Source organism: Eleginops maclovinus, chromosome 10 (assembly GCF_036324505.1).
Source record: "Eleginops maclovinus isolate JMC-PN-2008 ecotype Puerto Natales chromosome 10, JC_Emac_rtc_rv5, whole genome shotgun sequence".
Lineage (NCBI taxonomy): Eukaryota > Metazoa > Chordata > Actinopteri > Perciformes > Eleginopidae > Eleginops > Eleginops maclovinus.
The window spans coordinates 7,191,059-7,217,313 of NC_086358.1; the positions used below are offsets into that span (position 1 = coordinate 7,191,059).

Below are 26,255 nucleotides of genomic sequence, written 5' to 3' on the forward strand. Positions count from 1 at the left end.
GACTGATTTCAGAATATAAAAGAATTCAGTTAAAAAATGTTTCACCTACATTTGCAGAAACTTGACAGCCTTCACATTGTCTGACACCAGCAAATTCCCCGACGCCAATGTTAACATTTTGACAGCAAAAGGTATTTTTCTGTGCGCTCAGCTAATTTAGCAGTAGGTAAATACAGTTCAGGATCAGCAGACAGAGTCAAATCCAGATGCAGTAAGTGGGTCAGGGATTATTCAGCTGGGTAACATAAACACTGAGGCTGTGAGTCAGCTTGGCAGCGTTTTGATTCATCATGATCGTGCTGTCCGTCAGCAGAGGCAATAATGAGATAAACTGACCTGTGGCGATGCTCCTCTGTTGGTGCCAGCTTCATTTGAAAGAGAACTGAGACTGATCAAAAATCATTAAGTGTGAATTAATGCTCTAGTGGATTGTTGTTGATTTTCTACTTGGAAAAGCAAAACAAATATTAGATTTCTTGTTTAAAATATGATACAGCAAAGAATAATTCTCTCACTTGGACAGGGACTACTTTCTCAAGCTGACGCAGTTGCTGTCAACGCAATTAATTATTAATTACAGTTTTTATTCCCCCTTTAGTCGGTGGTGTAAAGTAACTAAGTACACTTACTGAAGGACTGTACTTAAGTACAATTTTGAGATACTTCTACTTTCCAGTTTTTACTACCTTGTAGTTGTACCCCACTTCAATCAGCAGTAAATGGTGTACTTTTACTCTCCTACATTTATTTTTTTCCTTTAGTTACTTTACAGATTTGGATTGAAGATGTGAAATATAATCAACACTTAGAGTTCACCGGGAGTAAATTCACAAGCTACCCTACAGTATACAAAGTCATTAAAACTAGCTGCTGGTAAAGACCAGCCGAGATAAACACATTTTGTGATCAATAATTATAAAACACATCATATATTATTCTGAAATGGGCCAATCTGCTTAATTATTACTTTTACTTTTGGTACTTAAGTATATTTTGAGGGTAATACTTTTGTACTTTTACTTGAGTAACATTTTGAATGCAGGACTTTTACTGTAACAGAGTATTCCTACACTCTTGTACCTCTACTTTAACTCAAGTACAATTTCTGACTTGTTCCACCTCTGCCTTTAATCCAAATAACTTTTATCTGTAAAAAACTGCGACGCTGATGTAATAAATCGACGTGGTCAAATGTGACCAAGTACATTTATTCAAAGACTGTACTCAAGAGTCGGGGGTCGGGAAATGTAACCAGTCCTTGCAAATGTACTCATGAACTGTGTTGTAGTAGCTTTATAGCACGCTTAATAGAAATGTGTTGTGAGTTTTAGGCTCATATTCAACCCATTATTAGTGTGCCACATCCTCACTCTTCATCACGATCCTGGCTAGATGGCAGTAATCTGCTCATTATTGGCTCTTTAATGCAAACCACTCATCATCACAGAGTGGATTCAGAGCTCTGTGGTGAAATATCAATATAATATTTCTTCAGGCTCTCTTGTTTGTCTTCATCCTGTGGCGTCGTTATTATTAATGTATCTTTATTTCAGCAGCAGCCTTTCCAGATGATGACTTCATGATGTCAGTGTTATTTCAATGCGACGACCATGATAGGCTTACTCCAACTGGAGGGAATATTTTAAAGTTCTAATAATTACTCAACAACATCGGCTCAACACACATCTTTTTTCTCACAAGTAAAAGAATAATTTGATATTTTTTAATCCATCAGAAAGCCAGATGTTTGGTGTTAAAATACACTGTTCTGTGATGTAATGTGCTACTAGAAGCTCTTATGCTGATCTGTTATGTGTTTTTCATCAGCAGTAATGCTCTGCCTGTCCCCACGGAGAGGACACAGCTGGGTTTTAAATAAATTATTGCTGTTTCCCAAAAACCTGCCAAACCACTGGATTTTCGACTTAATCCCTGTGCAAAAATAACTCTTATTTAAGTGCGTTATTAGAGCTCGTCTCCATTACTAAAATTAGTTTTCTGGATATTTTGGGAAGTATTGTTTTTCCTGTTTATTTGAAATACAATTAAACATCTTCATCACTACGGGGGGCCTACTTCAGGGGTCCTACCTCATTCTATGGGGGCATCTCTGGTGTTGTTTTAAATGAATATGTGACATTTACTGTCCTCAAAGTACAATATTCTCAGTTAAGATCATGAATTAAAAACTGAAATCCAGTCCTCCCTGCTGCAGCTTACTAAAACATTTAAGATACTATCTTTTTTTTATCTGCAGAGACTCATTCATGTTTTTATTACATCTTATTGCAATGCTCGGTATCTGTGTTTACTCAAACTCTTTTCAAATCACTTATGTGTGTGGCCCAGTTTCAGCAAGCAGTCCTTTTAAAAGTGTGTTATTGGTTATATTTCTATTTGCACATCAGTAACATAAGGAGAGTGTGTGACAGAATCTGCAGAGGACAGCGTCTCTGGTGTTTGTCAGGCTGACAGAACAGTGAGGAACAAACAGTGACTAAGATGAAACAGAAATAGCCTACTCTAATTTCAATTTCAATTTTTTGCCACTCAGGGTAAACGTGTAAATGCATAGTAATCAGAAACTGCAGACCTGCAAAGAGCTTTGTGTTTTTCTGTCCCAACGTCCATTACTCTGGTTCTCACTCAGACACTCGCAGTATGATGCATTAAACATCTCAATGCATTGATGTTGACCTCCAGATAGACTGTCCAGCAGTGGCTCAGTCAGTAGGAGCTTGGACTTGGAATCGTAGGGTCGCCGGTTCAAGTCCCCGAACAGACTTGAAATATGGAAAGTGGACTGCTACTTGGGGGTCCCAGTTCACCTCCTAGGCCCTGCTGTGGTGCCCTTGAGCAAGGCACCGGACACCTCCAATCCCCCCCTCCCCATTGCTCCCCCGGGCTGCTGTGTGGATAGATAGATGTTGTCTGAATTCTACAATCCAAGGTGTGGTTTAACATGATTTTTGACTAATTACATTTTAGAAAACAGAATATAGCTTTTCTATTATTGTTTGTTGGGTCTGTTTTGGACACTTGAGTTTTGTATCTGACTTACAAATCCAGTATTTGCAATATTTACAATCTCAACCACATGTATTCAGATAGAGGTTGTTCAAACGCTGCAATGCTGTAATTCCAGTAGGCCTCCATATAGTTTGCATACTTAAATGAGTAATTAGTAATTCTCTGACCAATCATAAGCTATCACAGTATACTTAATGCTGTGTTTCTTTGCTCAAGAGTGTAACACTGTGTTTGTTGTGTGCCTCAGATCTGATAACTTACTGATGTTATTGAAGAAGCTGTAACAGCAGATCCTGAAGGCTAGATGGCAGTATCGGCTTTATTGGATCGCCACTGAGTTGCACGTAAACATTAGAGATTCAAAGAGGCCACTTTGGAACAAATATAATATAAATTCAGGAATGCACATTAGTCAATATGAACATTTTTATGAAAAAAAGAAGAAACAATCATGCGCACTTCAAGTTCCAAAAGACAAACATCCAAAGCAAGTGAATCACAGTTTATATTTACATATGAACACCACTGGTAATATCAACATGCCTCTGTATCCACATGAGACCCAGATAACATCCTGTAGCTCTTCAGTAAAGCAGCAGCAGCCATGGAGAGATATCAGACGAGACTGTGCTTTATACACCACTCCTATTTGTAATTTAGATATCAAGCAGAAGCTGATATTTTTATCGACGGTGTGTCAGAGTATGAGCATGCACAGCTCTCCATAAAACCAATCAGCTCTGAGACTTCTGTGTTAATTAGAACCCTCTTCTACTCCATACACATTACAGACTGTGAAGCAAAACTAGGTCAACATCAACGTGTCACCAACAAGAAACTGTGATATTAGAGTTGACACATTAAACAACTGAACAGCATAAAAATTAAAAAAAACCTGTTACCCTTGAATTGAATTCAAAACAAGTCTTTTAGTTAATCAGAGCAACACACCTCAGGAGAATTGGGAGTAACACAATGATGAACGTTCTGCAGTAGAGCCTGGCACAAATTTGTCTTTTAGTTTGCTCCATCAACACCAAACATGCAAATCACTGACACAAAACCATCAAACATGAAAGAACCAACAGCCTCTCTTGTTTTCTGCAGGCAAACCAATGGCAATCAAAATCGATTGATACAAAATGTCAGACAGTATTAAGACCACCTCGGAGGTCTTTCGGAAGCATTTGGCAAACCATTATTGCGAGGGAGAGGTATGTGCGCTGTGAGTCATAACGGTGGAGATTTAATGTCAGCAGGGAATGAAAATAACAATGCGCATAAGTAATAAGAGCAAGAATAAAATGCAGAATAATTCAGCCTTCTCCTTCATCATATTTTCAATTTTTCTAGTTAATTGAGATCTGACCACTTTGGAGCAGCTCTGAGAAGCATTACGATTGACATTAAATCCACAAAAGGAACATGGATCGCTATGAATATGATTATGAAAATTCTCATGATGTTAGCTTTGCACTGCCTTCTCAGATTTGCATTGGGTCTATTTAGATCTTCAATTACAGTATTGATCTCTGGGTGTGACCCCCCCTCCCCCCTTGGGTATGCTGTCATGAATGATGATCTCATGTATGACACAAAGTAAGCAGGACGTCAATCCTTCATAGGCATGCAGAACATCCTCAGAGCATGCGGTGAAACGTCTCTCTTTAGACAGTCTCTCCGGTGTCAGTGAAAGAGGATCAGTTCATTCCTGCAGCGTGGATCCCGGCAGCTCGTTGGTCAGCGTGTGCCAGCGCTCCACCTTCGTGCCCTTGTTCTTCAGACAGTCTATCCAGTGCTGCAGAGTCTCCCCCTGCGAGTGACAGCCTAAAGACACGCCGCCTGATCAGGGCAGAGACAAAGACAAGTGAAAGTGACTCAAAAGAAAGTTAATGTTTCCTTAGAAAAGAATGTGAGGATTTAAGTTCAAATGCAGATGTTGTGTTTTGGTTTAAGTATCAGGATGCAATTTTGTATTCGGTGTAGGAAGAATAGGCGTAATTAGCTGTAGGTTTAACCTACCCTTTTTGATCTATTAAAACTCTTCATTGTGTTATGGGGTTGTTTGTTTTCTACTGTACTGATAAATAGCACTAATTGCATATGTTGTTGTCTGGTTTTGCATCATTGTTTGTACAATAACTGCGTTTCAATATAAAGAAAAGTGAGACCCGAGAAGCTGGAAATGTTTTTTTCCCCCTACACCAAAAGCAAAAATATACTTATTTACCAAAATGCTTAAATATTCAGTATTCATGCTTCAAACGTGATCACGGTGTGGAAATTCCTCATGTTTTATTGATTGCAATACCAAATGTGCATCAACTGTGATTTTAACTGTGTTTAATGATACAAAAGGGACATTAGATAGAGCTGAAAAGGACAGAGTTTAACTTTTGACTTGATTGATGGATAAAAACTACTGTCCTTTTTTGAAAACAAAAAGAAATACAGGAATAAATGAGATTTCTCCCACTCGTTTATAGTACACACACACACACATATATATATATATATATATTATACACATCTGCCATACATATCTGTTTATAGTACACATATCTATATATTATACATATCTGCCATATACATCTGTTATACGTAATGTATGCATCTGTCCATACCTCCTCATTCAACAGTGTAAAGTATTTAAATACTTTCAATGTATTCCACATATGTATATATTTCACATCCTCAAATCTTTATTGTTGTTATTGTAAATATTCTTCTCTCTTTTTGCCTTATTTTATTTATCTTATTTGCACCATGTATGTTGAGTTGTTGGAGGAGCATGGGATATAAGATTTTCATTGCCTACATACACGTTGTATATGCTGTGCATATGACCAATACAACCGTAGATTATGGTTTAATGCTCATTTTCACTGTCACTGACACCCTTTTGGCACCTTTACCCTGCAAATTACACACAGTGCTGCACTCAGTGGAAGATAATAGGGCAGCTTAAAATATCTTTGGTAACATCTGCCATGGATACAACATTAGAGGACCGATAACGATAAGCCATGCAGCAAATGATTATAGAAAAATAATTCTGTTCAGTTTGTCTTGATCTCATTTTTTGTTGTTGTCTTTTTCCCTTCATTGTTTGTGCAATGATTTAGAAATATATTTCAAGGTGGAAATGTTCTTTTCCTTTAATGGCAAAAGCAAAAGTCGTCCATTTAAATTGTTCGTTAATGATATTGTTGCTGTACGTGCAGTTACCTATGAAGTCGTTGGACTTCCCCAGGTCGTAGTCCCACACTGTGACCTCCAGTGTCTTGGTGGCTAACTCTGAGAAGGTGATTTCATAGAAGAACTCCTGGAAGAAATTAGGGTCAGTGGACATGAGCAAAGGTCAGAAGATCGCACCTGAAACCTCTAAAATACTCTTTAATGAGGCAACAGCTATTAATGTCAAACCTGTAATTGGGTGTCTTAAATAAAGTTGCAGACACTTTGCATGCAGTGATGCGTCTCTGAGGACTGTTTAGATTTAATGAAGCTGTTTCATTTACATTCAACGATTCAAAATGTGTGTCACGCTCTCACAGCGATTTACATTCATAAAGTGATGTTTACCTCATTAAACTCCGGGTTGAGAGTCTTTTTTATGACCGCTGTTTTGTGCTTGGATTTCTTCTGGACGTCTGGCTTGAGGTACCTGAGACAGAGACATGTCACACCATCATAAACAGTGAATCTGAACCTTATCATTCACAGGCAGGTAGGTAATACTGGAGGGAATAATACAGCACTAATGGGGACTGCAAATACCAGTGATAACTATGTAAAGGTCAGAGCAGGTTCATACAGAAAATCATTATGTTCATTCAGGAATAATTGGAAATGATGGATAGCTTGTATGTGTTTTTCCTGACATGTCACTCTTACTTTATTCTTAGTGACGTCTTCATTAATGGATGATTCAGAAAGAAGCATTTACCTAAAGGCAAGATTGAAAGTAGTAATAGGCCGTTTTTATAATAATACATTTGCTTATAAAGTACCTTTCTAAATTCAAGGCAAGGCAAAAGCAAGATACCCAGAAGGCAATACAACAGAAATCAGAAACAGTAAGGTCAAACAAAGAACAAACATTAAAGCAAGAGGACAAAGAGTCATGATTGTAAACGTTTTTTTTGTGAAGGCGTACTTTTTGAGTATTTACCAAAAACTAAATTATATTCTTACCTACTTTGAGATACTAAGATAATTTTGCCTTTGCAAATGGGCGAAGCATAATCATTTGTCAAAACATTCTAGTAAAATGCAGGATATGGTACACTACCTCACTACTTTATTGCAGCTCTCTGTGGACACGGTATGTGTCACAAATCAAGCACACCTCAACAGCTAACGTGTTAAATGCTTACATGTCACAAGGTGGATAGATGCTGCCTTCCCCGAGGAACTTTTACCTTCAGTGAGGTGTGTGACGGCATTCTTATGATTGTGACAATGCTGGTACTTGAATCAGAGAGTGGACAGCATATATAATGCTTTGAAAATGAACAACAACAGAAGATAAACCTGGAGCAGATGGTGCAGGACCACGTGAAGCTCAAAATCCCCTGAATGACGTGCAGACAGGTGAGTACAACAACAAAGTCTTTCTGCAAGGAAATGCACTTTGTTGAGCGTGTGTGCACAAAATATTGTCTGTAAGTAATTGTTGCATCTGACATAGCTTTTCATTAAATGTTGTCTAGGAGAGTTTTGACCCCTTTTCTGGTTATTCTAGTTAGGCTACATTGAAGCAGATTGTTGTTTGATAACCTTATGTTTAAAATGTCAGAAACTACTGAACTGAAAAAATGTCCATCCCAAAGGCAAAGGTGATGTCTTGTTTGGTGAGTCCAAAACCAAAAGATATGCAGTTTAATATGATATAAATCAGAGAATAGCATGGAATCTACACATGTAAGAGAACTACGCCATTTCTTTCATTTTTGAATGAAACAATTGCTAAACATTGATCGATAGGCTAATCTTCAATACACTTGGAGTCTTAGAGTTGCAGCTTTACCAAAGTTAGTATACATTGAAAAAAATAAAAAAAATAAGCATGCTTGTAATTGTGTGACATGTTCATCTCTGGGTACAGCTTGACATTTAAGGAAATGTTCTTTTTAGTTTACTTGTACAAACTGTACTTTTTTTACAGAGCCAGACTGGATGTGTCCTCGGTTTCAGGGCTTTTGGCAAAGTTAACCTATGCTGGCTGTAGCTCCATTACAGACAGACTTGACAGTGGTATCCATCTGTTTCACAGCAGGAAAGTGAATTAAGTGTATTTCCCACAATGTCATGCTATTCCCTCTCAGGTTTAGTACATTATTTGTGAAACTAACCATATGTGAAGAATGATCACCAACACAGCATGGAGTGAAAAAGCTCAGCATTCCTTCGAGAGGTGTCACTAAATTCTCAGGATATTTTTAAGCCAGCTGGAAGGAGCTTGGCAAAATCTCTATTCACATTTGCTTTCCACCCACCACCTGCAGCTCTGAGAGCGTATGTTCCCACACGCTCTCAGACACAACAAAGCATCTGGGAAAAATCTCCTGCCAAAGGGCAAAGATGCGATCACGCATCCAAAATGAAACAAGGTGCACAATGTATTACTGTGGATGTGTGAGGGCTGTATGCGTAGGTTCGGATGTAAAGAAGAGGGAGAGTTTAATTCGTGACGGGAAAGGAGATTGTTGTTTACTGAAGAGTGGTGGCATGCTGAGCTTCATGTGTGTATGTGATGGGAGGTTGTTTAGGGTTTTACTGGTTGCAGAAGTAACTTTAAAACAAGAACTCTCAGGAGATCAACCAGTGAAGAAGTGGACGGTTTTAAAGCTCATTTGTCCTCTTTCTGTCAGCGAGCATCATTCAAACCAGGGGACCTTCCTGCCCTCTCCAAACACAGCCACACGCACAGTGACACACACAGTATTGCTTTTCTTTCATCAGTGAACTATGAAACTCGGAAGGGCCTCTATGACACCAGCAACAGCTCTCTCCTCAGTGATACAGAGTGCCCATAACTCCAGATCATGTCACTGCCTTTCAATCCATTGTGATGGCTGTCAGTAAACACAAACTGTTACTATTATCTTGGTGAGTGACTCATATCACACACCGGCTTGTGCTTGTGTGAGAGCTGCCCTCGTTTGTCACTATTACCTTGTCCGGGGTTAACTCAATGCCATCTATCACTCATGAGGAGCGACAAAAGGTGATTCATGGGGTCAATATGAGCCAACGGCCAGTAAAAGCCAAACACAGGTAACAAGATGGAGAGGGAGATTGGTGCTTGATAGGTCATTTGGAAATCGTTGTGGAATGAGATTCATGAAATGTCAATCCATCATGTACATTCATTATTAATCGCTCAGAAAGCAACATGTCTCCATTTTGTCTAATCATCCTTACGTTTTAACGTAGGGGTCTGAAAAGCCGTTGACGTCCATGGCTGCCAGGTGGGCGCAGCGCTTGACGCCCACACACAGCCCGCCACGAGCCCTCTCCTTGGCCTCGCCCTTCACATCGCCATCACTGGAGGGGGGGAAGTACTGCAGGCAGAGCAGCAAACGGCCTCTCTCCTCTAGACTTCTCTTCTGCTCAGTCTCCCACTGTAGAGATAAAGAGAGGATACAAGTGTGTATTGAAAAAAGGTGTGCGAGCTGCTTTTGTTGCTGCTATTAGTGGCTAAAGGTTCAGAGCAAGCCTTGACCTGCTGATGATACAGGCAACACTATTCTAGTTGTTCTAGCTTCTGTTAGATTAAATTACTTTGTATAATGTAAAAGGGATCACTTGGTATGACACACCATCACTGAATTATATGGTTTACTGACTTCCAGCTTGTTTGTATTTGTTTTACCGCCTACTACTTTACTCTTTTAGTCTTTCTGCTCTCATCAGCTCAGACGGGTGTTTCAGTGGAAATACTCTTCCTTTCTAAAAACTCAGAGGAACTGTCTGAACACTACCTGTCAGGCACAAAAACAGCAGACAGACAGAGAGTGAACTATTGTGACATATGGGAGCATTCAGAAGTAGCAATCTCCAAATCTCTCTTTCGTTGTCCTTTGTCATCCTGTTTGTTATAATGCAATGCAAAGTCATTCTTCAGTAAGCCAAATGGTGATTTTGTCATTGTGTTTTTGTATTGCACTATTATACTTCTTTTATTTCATCTAAAGTATATTGTGTGTTGCATTGTTGCAGGTAGCCTGGGACTCTGGATTTCCATTGCAAACAACTACGCTCTAGCTATTGTGCATATGACAATAAAACCTCTGAATTTGAATTTGAATTCAGTGTGAGATGAAAGTTACTGAATAGATATGTATTTAAAAAAACACTTTGAAATTATTGCTTTGAAGAGTGAGATATTTCCCTCAGGTTTAGGTCAAAAGATCAATGTGGCTTAAAGTAGAGTGAATATTACACTTGTGGACTCAAACACAACTTCAAATGAATGCTAATGTGGCTCTGTATCTGTTAGATGTGTAAATAAGCCACTGCTGGTGCAAACACGCTTCAAATATCAACTGAATAAGGTGATAATGTGTCAGTGTTGTGTTTACTGAGGCCAACAAAATGAATTTATGCACGTTTAAAGCTGCAGGGAGTAAACAAACCCTGGCAGTACAGTGCAGTTCATCTGCTATCAGTGAAACAGTAATAAAAGCAAATGTAACTTTCGCTGAATAGTGACCGATGTTGCTACAGGTGACAGGATACAAGCTCAAACGCAGTGCTAGAGGCCGCAGGAACGAGTCCTAAAACCCGGAAGTAAGTTAGCATTTTACAACTTCCGGTTCCCTCGTCTCTGAGCTAATACGACTTCTCCATAGGATTTGGAAAATAGCTCGAAATAAGGACTGTGGTTATCACAAATTTAAGAGAAGGGTTTTGTTCTACGACATTAAATACATCAGCAGTGAACTGGGGTTTTTTGAAGAGCGTACGTGTCTGAAAAAAGATGGTTGTTAACAAGTGGCTGAATAGGATTAGCGACGTTTTCGAGCACGTTGTACGTCATTACGCCGAACATGTAAACACTCCCGCTAAATTTGTTTTCCCCTGTTCTGCTTGAAACACTTCTAGTTGAATTCAGTGTGGCTAAAAGGAAAAGCTTTGTTAAAATATGCAAGCGCGCGAAAATCTGTTGAAACCGATCTTAAGTTGGCGTGACGTTTGAAGTCCTGCGATCCTGCTGTACTCCTCTATAGTTCGTTTATAGCATAACGTTAGCATTTTGCTTCTGGCACTTAGATTTATGCTTCAAAAATGATAAAAGTAGGGTAGACATGTGGAGATTATCTGGATTAACAAAACGCACATTTATCAAACAGGTTCGTTTTCCACAGATCTTATTTTTTTACAATATTCCAAAAGCCTATGGAGAAAATGCATTGCTTTTTTTCTCTCGAAGGAACCCATGCGCAGCTTACTTCCGGGCCTACATAAATACGTCATCCCTGTGGCGCTCTACTGTCAATGTCTAGATAGAAGATCGCAAAACAACAGCAATGTCTATAGGAAAGGTATATAGTGTTCCTGCAAAACAAGAGACCCAAAACAAATCGATTAAAGTTTCTGTTTATTTCATTCAGTCCATAAATGAACTAGGCCATAGCAGCATACCCCTGAGTGCTTTGGAGAATGTTGAGCTTTATTGTTTATGGACGCAATTATTTAGACGGTGGGACGTACAACATGTTCTTCTCTGAAAGTGAAACAGTCTTGCTACAAAATGTACTTGGTGTTCTTTAGTTCATCTAATTTCTTTCTCTCATAAGCAACCTGAATGATGAATGCATGATAACATCGCCACGTTATCAGTATCGGTAGATAAAATGAAATCTCAGCATCTAAAAATAAACGTATCCTCTGATATGACAGGCCGATATCTATATTTTGCACAACGAAATGTTTGTTTTGGCAGTAGGAAGAATAATATGTGAATTCTGCTTCAGAGGAGACTGGATGTGTTCTGCAATTGAGTGGAAAACAGCTAGTGTCTGCAACAGTGTCAGTGTCTAAAAATGGCCAAAATGAACTGGAAAACGATGGCATGTTTACAAAAACACCATAACGTACACCCCTAAAGCAAACAACTAGAGATCTCAGGTACTTTCATCTGACATTTCGGTTAATCCGCCACAGCTCAGACCCTCATGATCATTGAGAACAACTAATATCTGTTGGTGTCTCGGACGCACTCACGTTGTTGCTCCTGGAGTATTTTCCAAGGACAACATCAAACAGTTACCGAAGAATTTGACAACAAGCGGAACAACAGAGTAGATTCAAAGTGACAGATGAAAGAAAGGGAAAGAGGAAGCATCAAGAAAGGGTGAGAAAGGGTGAGAAAGAGGAGACGATGTTCTCACAGCAGCGTGACGCACACTCATAGCCGACAGCACCGATACATGTATGTATTTATAACATGCACGGTTTTCATCTCCGCAGGTTCATCTTTCTCAGGTTATCTTTTCTTATTCTCCACAGAAAATGAAAAAACGCTCAGTTTTATTACCTATAATGTATAATGGGTTCCTCCCTAAATATCTTTCCTATCTTTTTTAATCCATTTCCATCTCTCATTAAGTCTTATCTTGAGGCGCGAGACGGACACAGGCAGGACGATCAATATGCCAAACGCACGGTCCCTCACTCCTTCATGCTCCTCCCTCTAATTGTCTCAACAGCATGCTTCTTCTTCTTCTTTGTTTTTAATTTTTTTAACTTAATCTCTTCCCTATTTATCCCCCCTTCTCCTTGTCCCTATTTTACTTTGGGAATCATCATTACTGCCAACAGCCAGTTCGCCATCTGCCGTGACAAAGTAGACGACTTAAAAACTCGCAATTAGTGAGGATAATTTGCAGCAGGTATCTGGTGATAGAACCGCTCAGACCTTCACAGATCGATAGAGAGCAACTCATTAGGGAGGTGGGAAAAAAACAAGCATCAATGTGAAGCCAGACGCACACCGCTACAGCGACAGACGAATAGGAAAGAGAGATATGTGGGCGGGCCTGCAAGGCGAGGGAACTGGCAAGACGATCACATTAAACAACCTTGAATGTGATGAGTAACACACACGCAGCTGTTGAACTCCAGTTATCTTAATGAAGTGAAAGGACTACACCGGCCCTTTGGTTTCGCCCACTTCTTTTACTCCATATGTGATGAGAGGCTCTCATATCAGCTGTGTGTCTACAAAAATAACAGGTTAGTTGAAGAATCAGACCTGTGGGTTCTCCTTTACTGTAAATCAAATGCTAGTTGTTTTCTCTTTTAAAGGAAAGAAGATACCAGTCTTCCCCTTACAATAGCTGAATTCATAGACAATAAAAAATACACTCAAAGTAGTATACTCAGGGTTTCTGCTGCTACAGCCCATTAAATGGCCATTATTAGTTGTTATGATTAGCATTATAATTCTCCAGAGGAAGCAAACTGCACTTCCTTGCCTGTTGTAAAACGGTTGCAGTTTAAAATGCTGTATCATTAAAACAAAGCAGCTTGCTTAGGTTGAGGAAAACATTAGTGTGGATTAAAGAGGCCTTATTATTCTTTCGGGGTTAAGATTAGGGTTAGGCTTGGCTCCCACCTTGCCTTAAACGCCATGATTGAACTACTTTGTTTACTTCTGTAACATGGTCACATTACGTAACACTCGTGCTTCTATCAGTTAGCACTTTTATACTTCCATCAAAAATACTACGGCCAATAGAGGTGGCTGCCTCATGGTTTTTAATTTCCTTTGGTGACCCACATTACTAATTGATGTAGCGGTCTACTGAGCAAATAAGAAGGTAGAGGAAGGCCATACGAACTAAACGCTGTCCTCCCGATGACAACTGATATCAGCCATTTAATGAGATGATAACCCTAGACGCTTGTGATGTTTTCATGCAAAATAACAGGAGTCGTGTGGTCACCTCTCTCAGGTAGCAGGAGATTCCTCTCAGGGCCGTGCTCATTGCCGTCGGTGAGGGCAGCTGGAGGCAGAAAGAGAAGAAGAGATGAATAATTAGGAGGGTATGAATGACAGAAAAGCTGTACAAGCAGGTAAGAGCAGCTAAGGTTAAACAGGAATAGACGTATGGGGTTGAGGGTGAAGCCACTCTGAAAATGACAGGCCCGACAGAGTGTCTGGTTCGCAGGATGACGGGGGGCTTGATCAGTGTTTGATCGCAGAGTGGCCACCGGCCTCAGAGGACCAATCTATTACCAGCAGCCCTTTCTAACTCGGAGAACAAAAACACAGCACCCTCTCGTCCCTTTCCGCACACATGCAGCCTGCTCTCAGCCACTTTTATTTTTTAATCTATTTGTTTCTCAGCTCTCTCGCTTGCTCTCTCTGTCCACGCACCCTCTCTCTATGTACCCTTTTCCCAAAAATAATCCGGCTGACATTCAGCCTGCACAAAAAGCGGTCTGTGAGCTATAAGAACAGACAGGAAACTCTGTCTTCTGTGTACCTCAAATGTGTTTTTAGATATCGTATTTGTCGGCTGACATTGGCTCAGTGGAAAATAAACTGTGTGGCCAAATGTACTGTATGTGAGCTCCACTGTGTGTCTGTTTTTCTTGGTTTGTCTCCTTTAGCTCAGATCAAGTGACACGTTTATGCTGAACAGATTGTGGAAGGCTGACATGGTAAAACACTCATGAACAAACCTAGGTACATAAAGAAATGTATGAATCTGAACGGTGATTATAATCCAGGCCTTTTTGCTCAGTGGCCAACCTCACTTTTCTTTCAAATGATTTTGTATGTACAGGTTTTTAGTAACAAAACCAGCTAAAAACATGCTATAGACTATTTTCCCAGTGCTAGTAGTCAAATGTGCCTTAGGTGAATCAGGTTAGACTGAATATAGGCAGTAACTTCTTTTATATATCAACAAGGTACAATGATGTTGATGTTTCTTTACATGGAGTCTGCTGGCTTTGAGGAGATGTTGCAAGTCAATAAAAATATATTAATTATCCATATCCTTGTTGATTAAATCCTCTGCGCTTGGGCAGTCGATACTGCTGATTCATTTGTCCTGAGAATGAATGCTGATTGCAACCTTCTCCACTGAAGCCAGATGTTAGTGGGTGTAAGTGGGTGTTTTGGTCCGATGAGAAAGGGGCTTAATGCTCTTGTGGCTAAATGTGAGCAAATCCCAGCTACACAACTCCTACTTCCAAGGAGGCTGTTATAGAGCAGATTGGCGCCACAGGTCTTTTGGGCTGGTGAAATAACACAATCAACAATCATATCAAGATGTTATGCTGGAGTTTCTGCGCACGTAATTTCAAGTAGCTACATATTTTTGGACATGTTATGTAACAGCATGGGCCAATAAGTGTTGTTTTTCCAATTGCCATTTCTACAGACGCTTGCCGTTTCATATATTATAAGACCCAGGTGTGCGTTTACCATGCATCTAAAAAATATTGACATTTTAATGTTGCTTCCCTGTTGGCACGTAAACAATTTCCTGCCTTCCTTGTTCACCTCAATTCCTGTCAACTTTTTCCCTTTTTTAAGATGAGGTTGTGAGTCACACAGGAAGCCCTAATGTATTGGAAATTACAGTGCCAGAAAGGCATTTATCTCCCTCATACACACTATATTTCCCGCTTTCCTCCCTTTTATTCTTTCTGCCCCCCCTCTGCTTTTCTCACAGGAGGTGGATGCTCCAGACAGATGTTAAAGTGTTTGGTCTGGTCAGGCTTCACGCGACGCAGGGCCACCCGCGACTCCCCGATGAACTCATTATGTGTCAGCTTGTCTTCGTCGCACACCGACACCCTGGGAGTGAGAGACAGGAGAGGGAGGGGGGAGGTAATAATTAGAAAAAGCAAGAGATGGGGGAGAAAAGAGGAAAACATGAATAAGAGGAGCTCATTATAGGACAGAGAGCTTGACAGATGTGTGAGGGAGAAATGGTGGTTAGTTAAACAACATGGCAAATTATGACTCATTTAATTATTCCTAATGCTGTGGCAACATTATAATGAGAAAAGGGAATTGGTGACATAAACCTGACTTGAATTTAAGAAGGTCCTACGCATAAATCCAGCATGTCTATATGTACATTGTTCACGTAATTACATATTTCACATATAGTGTGAAAGTGCATCATGCAAAGTTAGGTCAATCCATATTTATGTGACTGGAAAATTTTCACACCTGCCATTATGTCACCACAAATGTATAACGGGGTGAGGGCAGCGGTGTGGAGTGAGGGCGATGAAGCGAGGCTGTGTGCGTATGTGAAATCAAAAGCCAGCGAGTGAGGGATGAAGTGATGTGCGTGAGGAAGAGAGATAAAAAGGGAGGAAGGTATTTAAATCCGTATGTGAGACGGGACTCATTTATGCCTGCAAATGTGCATGTCTATAGGCAGAAGTGGAAAATAGGTATGCTACGGGATAACTGACGTCCAGAGTGATGGCTTTTTCTGTGCTGTGTGTAAATGTGAATGAAAGACAAGCAATGAGAAGAAGCAAAGTAAGCATGCAATCTGTCAGAGAAGTCCACATGTGAACATGACGCCTCTTCGCTCTTGGACTGATTTAACTTCTAACTAAAATTCATGACCACAGAACAAAAATCCCAACGTAGCAATCACCTGCTGCCTGTAGGTTGCTGTAATAAAACGCGGTAATGCAAAATTGAAGAAAGTGCAAGAGTTCAGTTGCCTGGGGATGCCAGATATGATGCACAGGATCTGGAAGCTTATGAGCCCCACACCATCAAATGGCAAAAGGAGGAAAGGAAAAGACAGGAAACAGGAGGATGACTCAGAGCTGAGAGGTGAAAGATGGTGTGTCAGAGGGAAGGAAGGCTGTGATGAAGAGGGCTTGAGGATGAAGAGTGGCGAGTGATTGTACGATAGGTCAAGAAGTCAAGAGTCGTTATGATGCGAGACGGATGTGAAGTGCATAAACGGCATGTAGCTACACAATTTCCTACGGCATCAAAAATACATCGTAATGTTTAAAGCAGGTCGATAATAGAATCAACACGTTGGTCCTAACCTAAATGTCAAATATCAAACACACAACTAAAGATGGTATAATTTACAGTCCTTTTGAAGTGACCCAGTGCATTGATATTAGTTCAGTCATGAATAAATGATGAGTTTTTATACCGGTTCTTATGGAGTGTCGCTGCTGCTGGTTAAATAGATGAAAAGTAATATATGAAAATGAAAATGCTTATGGTGAGACCAAATTTAGCCTGACTAGCTCAAAATGATTACTTTTCAAAGCAAATGTATGAGATAGTTAAACTAAATATTGACTTAGTTTCTAATAATTGTGACCTTTTGGTTCATAGTTTTGTAAATAAGACAATATACACAATACATTATTATTTCCTAGATATTCTTTCCTAGAACACAGGTAAAAAACATAACATTTGCCTGACCCTAAGTATGTTTATTTGTAACATTCTTAACTTGTTTATCTATTTTCTTCTCTTTACTTGACAGGAATAAACTTCCCTAGCCTCTGGTTCTTATTTTGCAAAAGCTAATTAGTCAAATGCCTACAGATAGATGTGAATTAAATGAAAAGGACTTAATCCCATCATATAAATACACAATTGCATCTACTGTGAAACTGTATTTTTAATCCAATATTATTTATATAGCCAAATATCAGGAAATAACACATTGCACAGGGGGCTTTACAATCTGTACTGCAGTTTTTGAAATGTCTGGTTGGAAGCAGACAGCATAACAGAGCTGCATTTTTTCCACTTTAGAAAAAGAAGTAGAAAATAGTTTTGCCCTTTTTCAAACAGAGCCATATCCTGTGGTTGCATTGAGTCCTGGTCGAATAAAGCTGCTGTTGGTAGAGAAATAGAAGAACCTCCTTTTTTTTCTGTGATGGGTTTCTTTCTCTCTGGGAAATGTGGACGGAAACCCTGCTGGTTAACTCCGTAGAGATACTCTGGAAGGAAGCCATAGCTATTCACTTTAACGTCGTGCTTAATAAAGCACTCTGCAGAAAAAAAAACGAGGTAAAATTGAAAGGATATTTACAGAAGGTGTTTGTTAAATGTGTTTAATCCTTTGAAATGTGCCGTAATTATATCTATTACATTACCCAGTTGTATTACTACAACGTAGACCATTTCAGTGCATTGCAATTTGCGATGTCAACATGTGTTCATGATTCAGTAGGTTAAACTTCCTGTCTGCAGATCTTTCAACGCCTCTGCTGAATTAACACAGTGTCGTACGCTGGTTGCAGGTCCAGCTCCTCTAATTTCCCTGGAGAGATTAACCGTTGGCCCTATTTAAATCCCACTCCCACATACGCTGTGGCAAAGTTTTAGTCACAGGCAGAGACAATTCGCAGCTTTCGTCACCTCTGGAGGGGGTCAATGAAATTAAAACACCCCATGGTGCTTTCTCTGACCTCAATCTGTCACTGCATCTTGGGAAGAGAGAAAAGAAGAGAGACAGACGTGAAGAAAACACAAAGAGAGAAGGATGCTTTAGAAGGCGTGAGGTGAGATCTTTTCTGATCCTGGTGGACAGTAGAGATGTGGGGACTAAAGGAAGGAAGGTGAGGTGACAGACGGGGATCAAAGGATCAGCAGCGATAGCCGAGAGAAGAGAACGAATAAAGGCCTAAAAATCAAAAGTAAAAGACTCTGTGATGGAGAAAGACGATAAGAAATCCTTTTTAAGCAAGAGGCAGCTTCCTGACAGGCAAAGACAGGCCGAAACAGAAATAGCCAAACGTAGAGCAAACATTTACCGGAGAGTTTTGCGATACATGTCTTCCTCTGTGATTCCACAGTAGGTGAGCGTCTCGTTCCACACTGGGTTCAGCGTGTTGCGGACCGTCTTGGTTTTCAATTTATTGGCCTGTGCATCACAGCATAGAGGAGAGGAACACAGTAATCTCAGAGCTGCAAGAAGCACAGAAACTCAACAAGAAAACACATTTTAACTGGCTTCAACGTAATTTCTTTCAGAGTGATTTTATAGATCTGCACTTTCACTATGCAGCCGGAAATTGTAGCTAGACTAAGTGTGCACTCAAAAACCTTACTGCACATCTTTTTATAAAAGCACAGGGAGAAAACAAATCAAAATCAGACCTTGCACGCTCCCGGCAGCAGGTGCAGCTTCACATAAGGATCAGACAAACCATTGAAATCCATCGGCTTCAGACCCTGATGGAGACATGGGGAGAAGATTTAAGGGAGAGATGTAAAATAATTGGTGGAGAACACCAGTAATACGTTGTTAAATAATTACTGAGGGGTGAAGAAGGACTTTACATATTGAATCTGAAGCACGGTACTTGAGAGAAGGTGAGGGAACTATCATTTGACAGATTCAGTTCACCAGGGAGCCACATAGTGAGACGAAATCCTCTGCTACATACTAATAGGAAGATGTTTGTTTTTCAAGTCTTTGTAACTTCAGGGTCCTGTTGCACCACCTCATATAAGGCATGATTACCAAAGTTACTCATAACTTGTCGTTGTAAGACCGACCCTTCATTCGTCTAGACTTGATCCTTCTTCTCGTTAAGACCCGGGTTTAAATCTTAAGCCAGGTCAGGAGCAGGGATGAAGCCAAAATCTGAGTTGAGAAAATCATTTATCCAGCTTTGATGCCACATGTCTAGACCCTGGTCATTTTATCTAAAGTAAACACACTGTAAATCGAAATGATGTAAAACTGCTTAAAAGTGACAGCTAGCAATAATACAGCTATCCGTACCAGACTACGAAGGGGAAGATGTGCCATCTGACAGACCAGAAAAGGCAGAGTGTAGTGTTTACTACCCCAATTTACATTAAAATTTGACCATCTGTTTGCTAGTTCTTTAATGCTATGCACCAACTTTACTGTCATAAAATCGTTTCAGAACCACTGGACTGACACAAAGGTAACATTTACATTTGATTGTCACAAGATTAAGTACCTGTGATGGCTCTGTTGGAGTTTCAGTGTGACTTACCTTTGCTTTAATGACTGTGCAGTGTAAGGAGCTGGTGGCTCTCTCATACAGGAGCTCAAACTCCAACGTCCCCAAGGAGGCTGCAAGACAGAGGATGAAGATGTTTTCGTTACTTTGGGAATTGCCTTTCAGCTAATGACTTGTCTTTTCATTTGAAAAAATAATGGTCTGAAGAAATGTAGACATTCGGAAGGTTTTTCACATGTTTTAAAAAATAACCGTATTCTCTTTTATTTAAAGAAGCCTAACCAGTGGCTAATGGATGTAGCTTCATATTCAACCTGCAAACATGAGAGCCTAATTGGTCTTTTCATCTAACTCTCGACAAGAAAGCAAGTGCCATTCCCAAAATGTTGACTTTGAAAGGTCTCCTTTTGAGCAAAAATAAAATGGAAACATTTCAGATTAGCTTGTGTTTTTAACTACATTTAACAGTTTATGCATTAGAGCTCTCATTCTAGCTGCAGTTGTCGAAATCTGCTTGGGATAGAGTTAGGGTTAGAACTCAAATGTTGTTTGCTATAAACGAGAAGGCTGATTTAGTTGTGTTCTTTGTGAATCAAAGAGCCATTGTTCCAGTGACTTGTGATGATGAACCTGCCTCCGTCAGGTCTGTAAACAGTAAATGTGTAAAGTGTGAGAACACAAGCTTGACATCACTCAAGCTAAGGCTCAAATGTTGTTTCTTCAAGGCCTTTTGTTCTAAATCCACATCTGCTCTGAGTGAACTGCTATTCTTGGACTCCAGCAGCTTGAGTGAAACCAGGTTGTGACTTTCAGGTGACTCACTGTTATCATCGCTGTCACAGCTGTCGATCTCGATGGAGGTGTCCATGCTGCTCATGGCTGACAGTGTGCCCCCTCCGCCCGCTGCACCTGGTAACAACAGGCTGCTGCTCCCTCCACCTCCTCGTCCGACTGCTCCTCCAGCTTTTTCTGCGCTGCCAGGGCTGAGAGATGTAGGAGCTGCTACCTGATTGGGCGAGAGCGGCTCGGAGAAGGAGGAAGTGGGCGATAAACGGGGGAAGTAAGCAGAGATTTGACGGATAGGGCGTATAGGGCCCGGGCATACGTCGATGGCCATGTGCTCCTGGATGGAGACGGCTAACGTTTTTCCTTTCCGCACAGTCATAGGGCTGCAGGGAAAGAGACAGAGAAAGATGGAGGAATGGTTGGACCCGACTTTTCATCAAAGACTATCAAAATCTGGAAATGCGAGGGAAGACATCGATCCACTGACACAAGCTGTTTTCCTCAATTTCATCAAGGTGTGCTTGACAAGAAAGTTGGTGATGAATAAGACTCTGGGTCTGAACATCAATACAATATCATCTCAACTAACAGGAAGTTTTCTCATGTCATATAGTCAAGAAAAACAACTTATAATAGGCAGCATTTATAATAAAAGCTCTTGCACTGAAACCTCTTTCAACATAATTAGAACTCTCAAAAAGATAGACATTACTCAAAAGATGAAAAAGTACAGCGTTGATGTGCACACATTTGCATTTCAATTGAATCTGTCTGAATAATCTGAGCCTATCAGCGTGGATAAAGGATAACAGACAATAAGGGTCTCCCCCGAATCCTTATCATCCTCGATTAAATGGAAGTGTGTGCGTGAGCTGCAGAGGCACACATGTTATCTTAAGTGCTTAACAATCCTCCAAAGAAAGACAGGTAATTACAGGATGGAGTTTGGGACGCTGGTGGTGGGAGGAGTCCCGGTGCTTATATAAAGTTTGTGTGAGCAGGGAGCCGAGTTGACCACAAGGCTGATGTGTCTGCTCTCTTCCCGAAATAAAAAAGAGGGGGGTGGATTGCAAATCTCACACGGCTTTTGTTTTCTAAAGCCAGCAGGCCTTGAGGGGGCGTTCTGTCCTCAATACAGTTACCCCCCCCCCCCCCCCCCCCCCCCCCCCCGGACTACCTTCTGCTCTCTCCGCATCAATCGATTGAAACTGAGATGTGAATACTTGCACTTCCTCTGTGTTGTCTGCACGGACACCTACGCACTTTACGACTCTCCGACAGATTACTGTACTCACAGAGCAGTCTGGCTGTCTGTCTCATAACGTGGTATCTTGAGGTTGTTGTGGTTTGCACATTACACAAATTATCATTGACAGGGGGGGGGGGGGGGGGGGTCACACATCACACCAGGAAGAATCCCCCTGTCTAATATTAAAACTATGTTCAGTCAACAAAACACATGTGAGAAGAGATACAGGTAAAGACCCAGATCACTCACAAGAAAATAGTTCCTCTAAAAGTGGATGTTCGCAAGAAGCTAGCAATTTAAGGTATGTGTGCGTGTGTGTGTGTGTGTGTGTGTGTGTGTGTGTGTGTGTGTGTGTGTGTGTGTGTGTGTGTGTGTGTGTTTGTGTGTGCTCATTTGCTGAGGAAAAACTAATAGAGAACATAAAGATATCGAGGACAGAGTTGATGGGGAAATGCAGAAGGCATGGATTGTCTGTTCCACAGAGTTGGTGGTGAATAAATATCTTTGCACTGAGAAAGTAGCTGTTCAAACTCAAGCTGTTGTGGTAAAATACCCTTCTTCCATCTTAATTGTGACCATATGGCCTTTCTGTTTAACATTTCCCAAAACAATATGTTTTATTAGAGAAGATTGATCATATCTGTCGTTTTAAATGTAAATGAGAGTTAAAACCAATCATCTGTTGAAAATGGCAGTCCTTTTTTAGATGATTCTCAAGGCAAAGCACGACCCTAAAATAGAGCTTCAAATCAAAGTCTGGGCTTAACGTTACATGTTATCAACATGGTATTTCGTCAGCTTTAGAAGAGCTGGAGATTGATTTTGTTCAGACAGAACTGCTTAGCTAACCTGCTGCCTCACACGGCTGCTCCAATTCCACCAATGATGCTCATTTTTTAAATATCCAGGAGATAAACACCGGTGCAGGAACGAGTCCTTAAACCTGGAAAATCCTTCGTTTCAATTTGAGCGTTTTTCTGTACATGTTTTCCTTTGGACAACTGAAATAAGGTCAGTTGTTAACACTAGTTGAAGAGTTTTGTTTGTCTAAATAAAATATGTAAGTAAAACACCACCTTTTTAGAAGGTGGATTCATTCTCTGCCATGATTAAACTGCAGTAGCCAGTTTCAGCTTCATGTCCCTTCAGAAACCCATTGGTAAAGTCTTGGACACTACCTCCATTTATACGAGTCTGTGGTCAAACCAGTAAACAGAATAAATACAGACCCTTCACTGGCCATGATTAAGTCAATGTGACCAATGGTGCCCTGGTGGAAAGTGCCTCTGAAATGTTTGCCTCTGACTGTTGACCTTCAGCAGAGTTTCAGGCAGCGAGGGTCATAATCTCATGTTTGTCCAGTTTCTGCTGAGAGCAACAGTGGGTGAAACACATCCAGCTTTCTCTTGGCTGCAGATGAAACAAACTTTTTGAAACGCCATGCAGTGTGTCAGCCTGCAAACGTCCTCCACTCTGTTGACTGAGAGGACTTTGACAGACCATGATGGACATCTTTCCTTTTGGAAATCAGCAGCAGCCATTTTGGTGCCACGAAGGACCACAGCGGGGGGGATTGATGACTTCTGAGGCGCCAAACAAACGGTCAGGGTTCAATGCTGCTCAATTAAGCAGCGCAGAGATAACGTTGATTCTCCTGCACTTAAGGATGAGGTGCTTTGATTCTCGTCAGTTTTTCATTTATGTAAATGAGCTTGAATGTGTCCTGCCTGGATGAGATGTGTTTAATGTACCATGCGTATTAGCATATGTTGCGCATGGAATACATATCTGCCTTTTTGCACACATGAATTATATTCACAGCTTCAGGAAGCGATTAAAGTCTGGCACAACATTGAAACAACAGTGAAATAATCCTAAATTGAGCCGATGATTGCACGACATTATGAAAAAGGAAAAGATGAAAACAAATTAATGGAACTCTCTGCGATGAAGATGATTATTATAGCCAGAGTTGATTTAAAGATGCATTTACTTGCATCAGTGGATAATAATAATTGTTCTAATGACTAATGTATAATCCCTCAAAGCAGACACAAATACATTCACAAAGGCAGGCCATCAAACATACAGGCAGATAACTTCAGTCAGATCATTAATTCATCTCTCTCTGCACACACACACACACACACACACACACACACACACACACACACACACACACACACACACACACACACACACACACACACACACACACACACACACACACACACACACACACACACACACACACACTATGCAGCTGTTGCAGGCTGGTGAGCGAGTGTCTGTTGATATAATGTGCGCAGTCAGTCGCCTCCCAGTCCTGGCAGATGTGGCCGTAAGCTGCCTGAGCTCCAGCAGCTCCAGCAGCTCCACCAGCTCCACCAGCACACGTAGAGCCGGTGGGGAAGCAGAAGCTCATGATTGATCGCCCTCATGCTGCCAGCTGGAATCCCTCTCTCATCTTCCCTTTTCATCATCATCTTGTTGCTGAAAATCTGTCACACTCTAAAATAACAAGGCTCAGATTACACCTCACACTTCTCAGGGGTTTTTTTTGGACACGCTGAAGCTCATTTACATACAACACTTTTAGCCTCAGAGTGCATGGTTTAACTTCTTTACATAATTCCTATAAGCGACAATATAATAACGGCCTGACTTGTTTGCCACGTACATTATCCCTGTGGCTGTTGGTTATGCAACCACTCACAGTCATGCATTTCAAGCTTGGCCCCCCTTGTACATTATTACTGATGTTACATAGGTTCCCAGCTTAGAGATGGAGGAGTGAAGCAGGCAGACAAGAATATCTTTGTGCACCATGCGACCTCTTCCCCCCAATTCCTCTTTTAGCTCCTTCACTTTAAATTAGAGTCATATATCAGGCATGAACCCTCAACCCCCATCTTCTCTACCTCTTCATCTTCACCTTTTATGATCCATTTCCTCTCTCGTCTCCCATCTTTATGTCATTACATCCTCCGTTAAGACTTTCTCAGACACCATTATTCCACCTGTAGGTATGTGAGGTTCTCTCGCTGCTGGTTCTCGTCTTCTTCTCTTGTGTCCTACATATAATGGGCCCCTGCAGCGGGGTCCATTCACCTTTAAATAACAAGCCGCTGGCTGACAGGCAGATGGTATAGTACAGTGGCGCACACACTAGCTACTCATTAGAGCTTGACAGTAGCACATCATTTATAGCTAAACACCGTGACAGTGAGCACTTGTCAATTAGAGCCAAGTTATTTCCAGGGTGCCAGGGATGAGTAAACTTCAAATGCGTGTAAGTGACAAGTGTGTGTGAGTGGAAGGTGTGTGGGAAGGTAGGAAATGAAGGGTGAAAAGAGACTAAAACAGACCTGTTGCACCTGTCTGCTGTGTGATAATGATGCAGAATAAAACATGTGTAAGCCCGGTCTCTACTGCATTAGCTTTCATTCACTGACATGCATGAGCTAAACAGACAAGTAAAAGTGTGGATTTAATTATAGGAATATAGAAAAGATGGAAAACATTTTTTTAAAGAGGAGATGAGAAACGTAAATGTGAATTTCATGCAGAGAAATGAAGTGAAAACACATATTTATCACAATATTAACGCTTCACCCTTTGCAGCAGATTCAACCTGTTTGCATTCGAGAAAAATAAGAATATTAATGTTGACTTACCTTTCTGTTAGTGCGAGCGTGAAACTCCTCATAAAAAAACAGGGGATTCCAGTGCAGAGCGGAGAGGGAGACTAACTAACAGGTGGCGAAGAGAGGAGCAGGAACACAGGGGAAGAGGAGGGGGGGAGACAATACCAGAGAGAGAGAGAGAGAGAGAGAGAGAGCTAGGGCGCTCTTTGTGTATCATTAGAAATTAAATGCAAGAGTAGTTCAAGTTGATGTTAAAAAAAAAAGCGAGGAGCAGAAGGAGGGAGAGGAGAGTGGAGTCCTGGAGGAGGAGGATGGAGGGAGTCAAAAGGAAGAGAGAGAGAGGCAGCGGGGAGTTGTTACTTGACAGTCTGTTGTGCATGTGACTGTTTCGCCTCACTCCCTCCTGCAACCCCCCACCATCATCCGCCACACACACACACACACACACACACACACACACACACACACACACACACACACACACACACACACACACACACACACACACACACACACACACACACACACACACACACTCAATGTTTGTATCACTTGGGGGCACATTG

The 26,255-nt window shown here is 40.9% G+C and overlaps 1 protein-coding gene across 2 annotated transcripts; it reads right to left on the bottom strand.

The window, feature by feature from the left end:
* Positions 1-3,382: 3,382 nt before the first annotated feature.
* Positions 3,383-25,949, bottom strand: LOC134870946 (double C2-like domain-containing protein alpha). 2 transcript variants are annotated; one of them, XM_063893488.1, is made up of 11 exons: positions 25,720-25,949; positions 20,830-21,176; positions 20,041-20,120; positions 19,169-19,243; positions 18,823-18,932; positions 15,730-15,856; positions 13,989-14,048; positions 9,460-9,659; positions 6,616-6,697; positions 6,259-6,355; positions 3,383-4,872 (listed from the first exon to the last, which is right to left on the bottom strand). In XM_063893488.1, the coding sequence occupies exons 1-11, from the start codon at positions 25,749-25,751 to the stop codon at positions 4,736-4,738; spliced, it is 1,347 nt and encodes a 448-aa protein (XP_063749558.1). In that variant the 5' UTR covers positions 25,752-25,949; the 3' UTR covers positions 3,383-4,735. The 2 variants fall into 2 exon arrangements, with proteins under 2 accessions (XP_063749558.1, XP_063749559.1); XM_063893489.1 differs by lacking the exon at positions 25,720-25,949 and adding an exon at positions 24,978-25,106.
* Between the last annotated feature and the right edge of the window lie 306 nt (positions 25,950-26,255).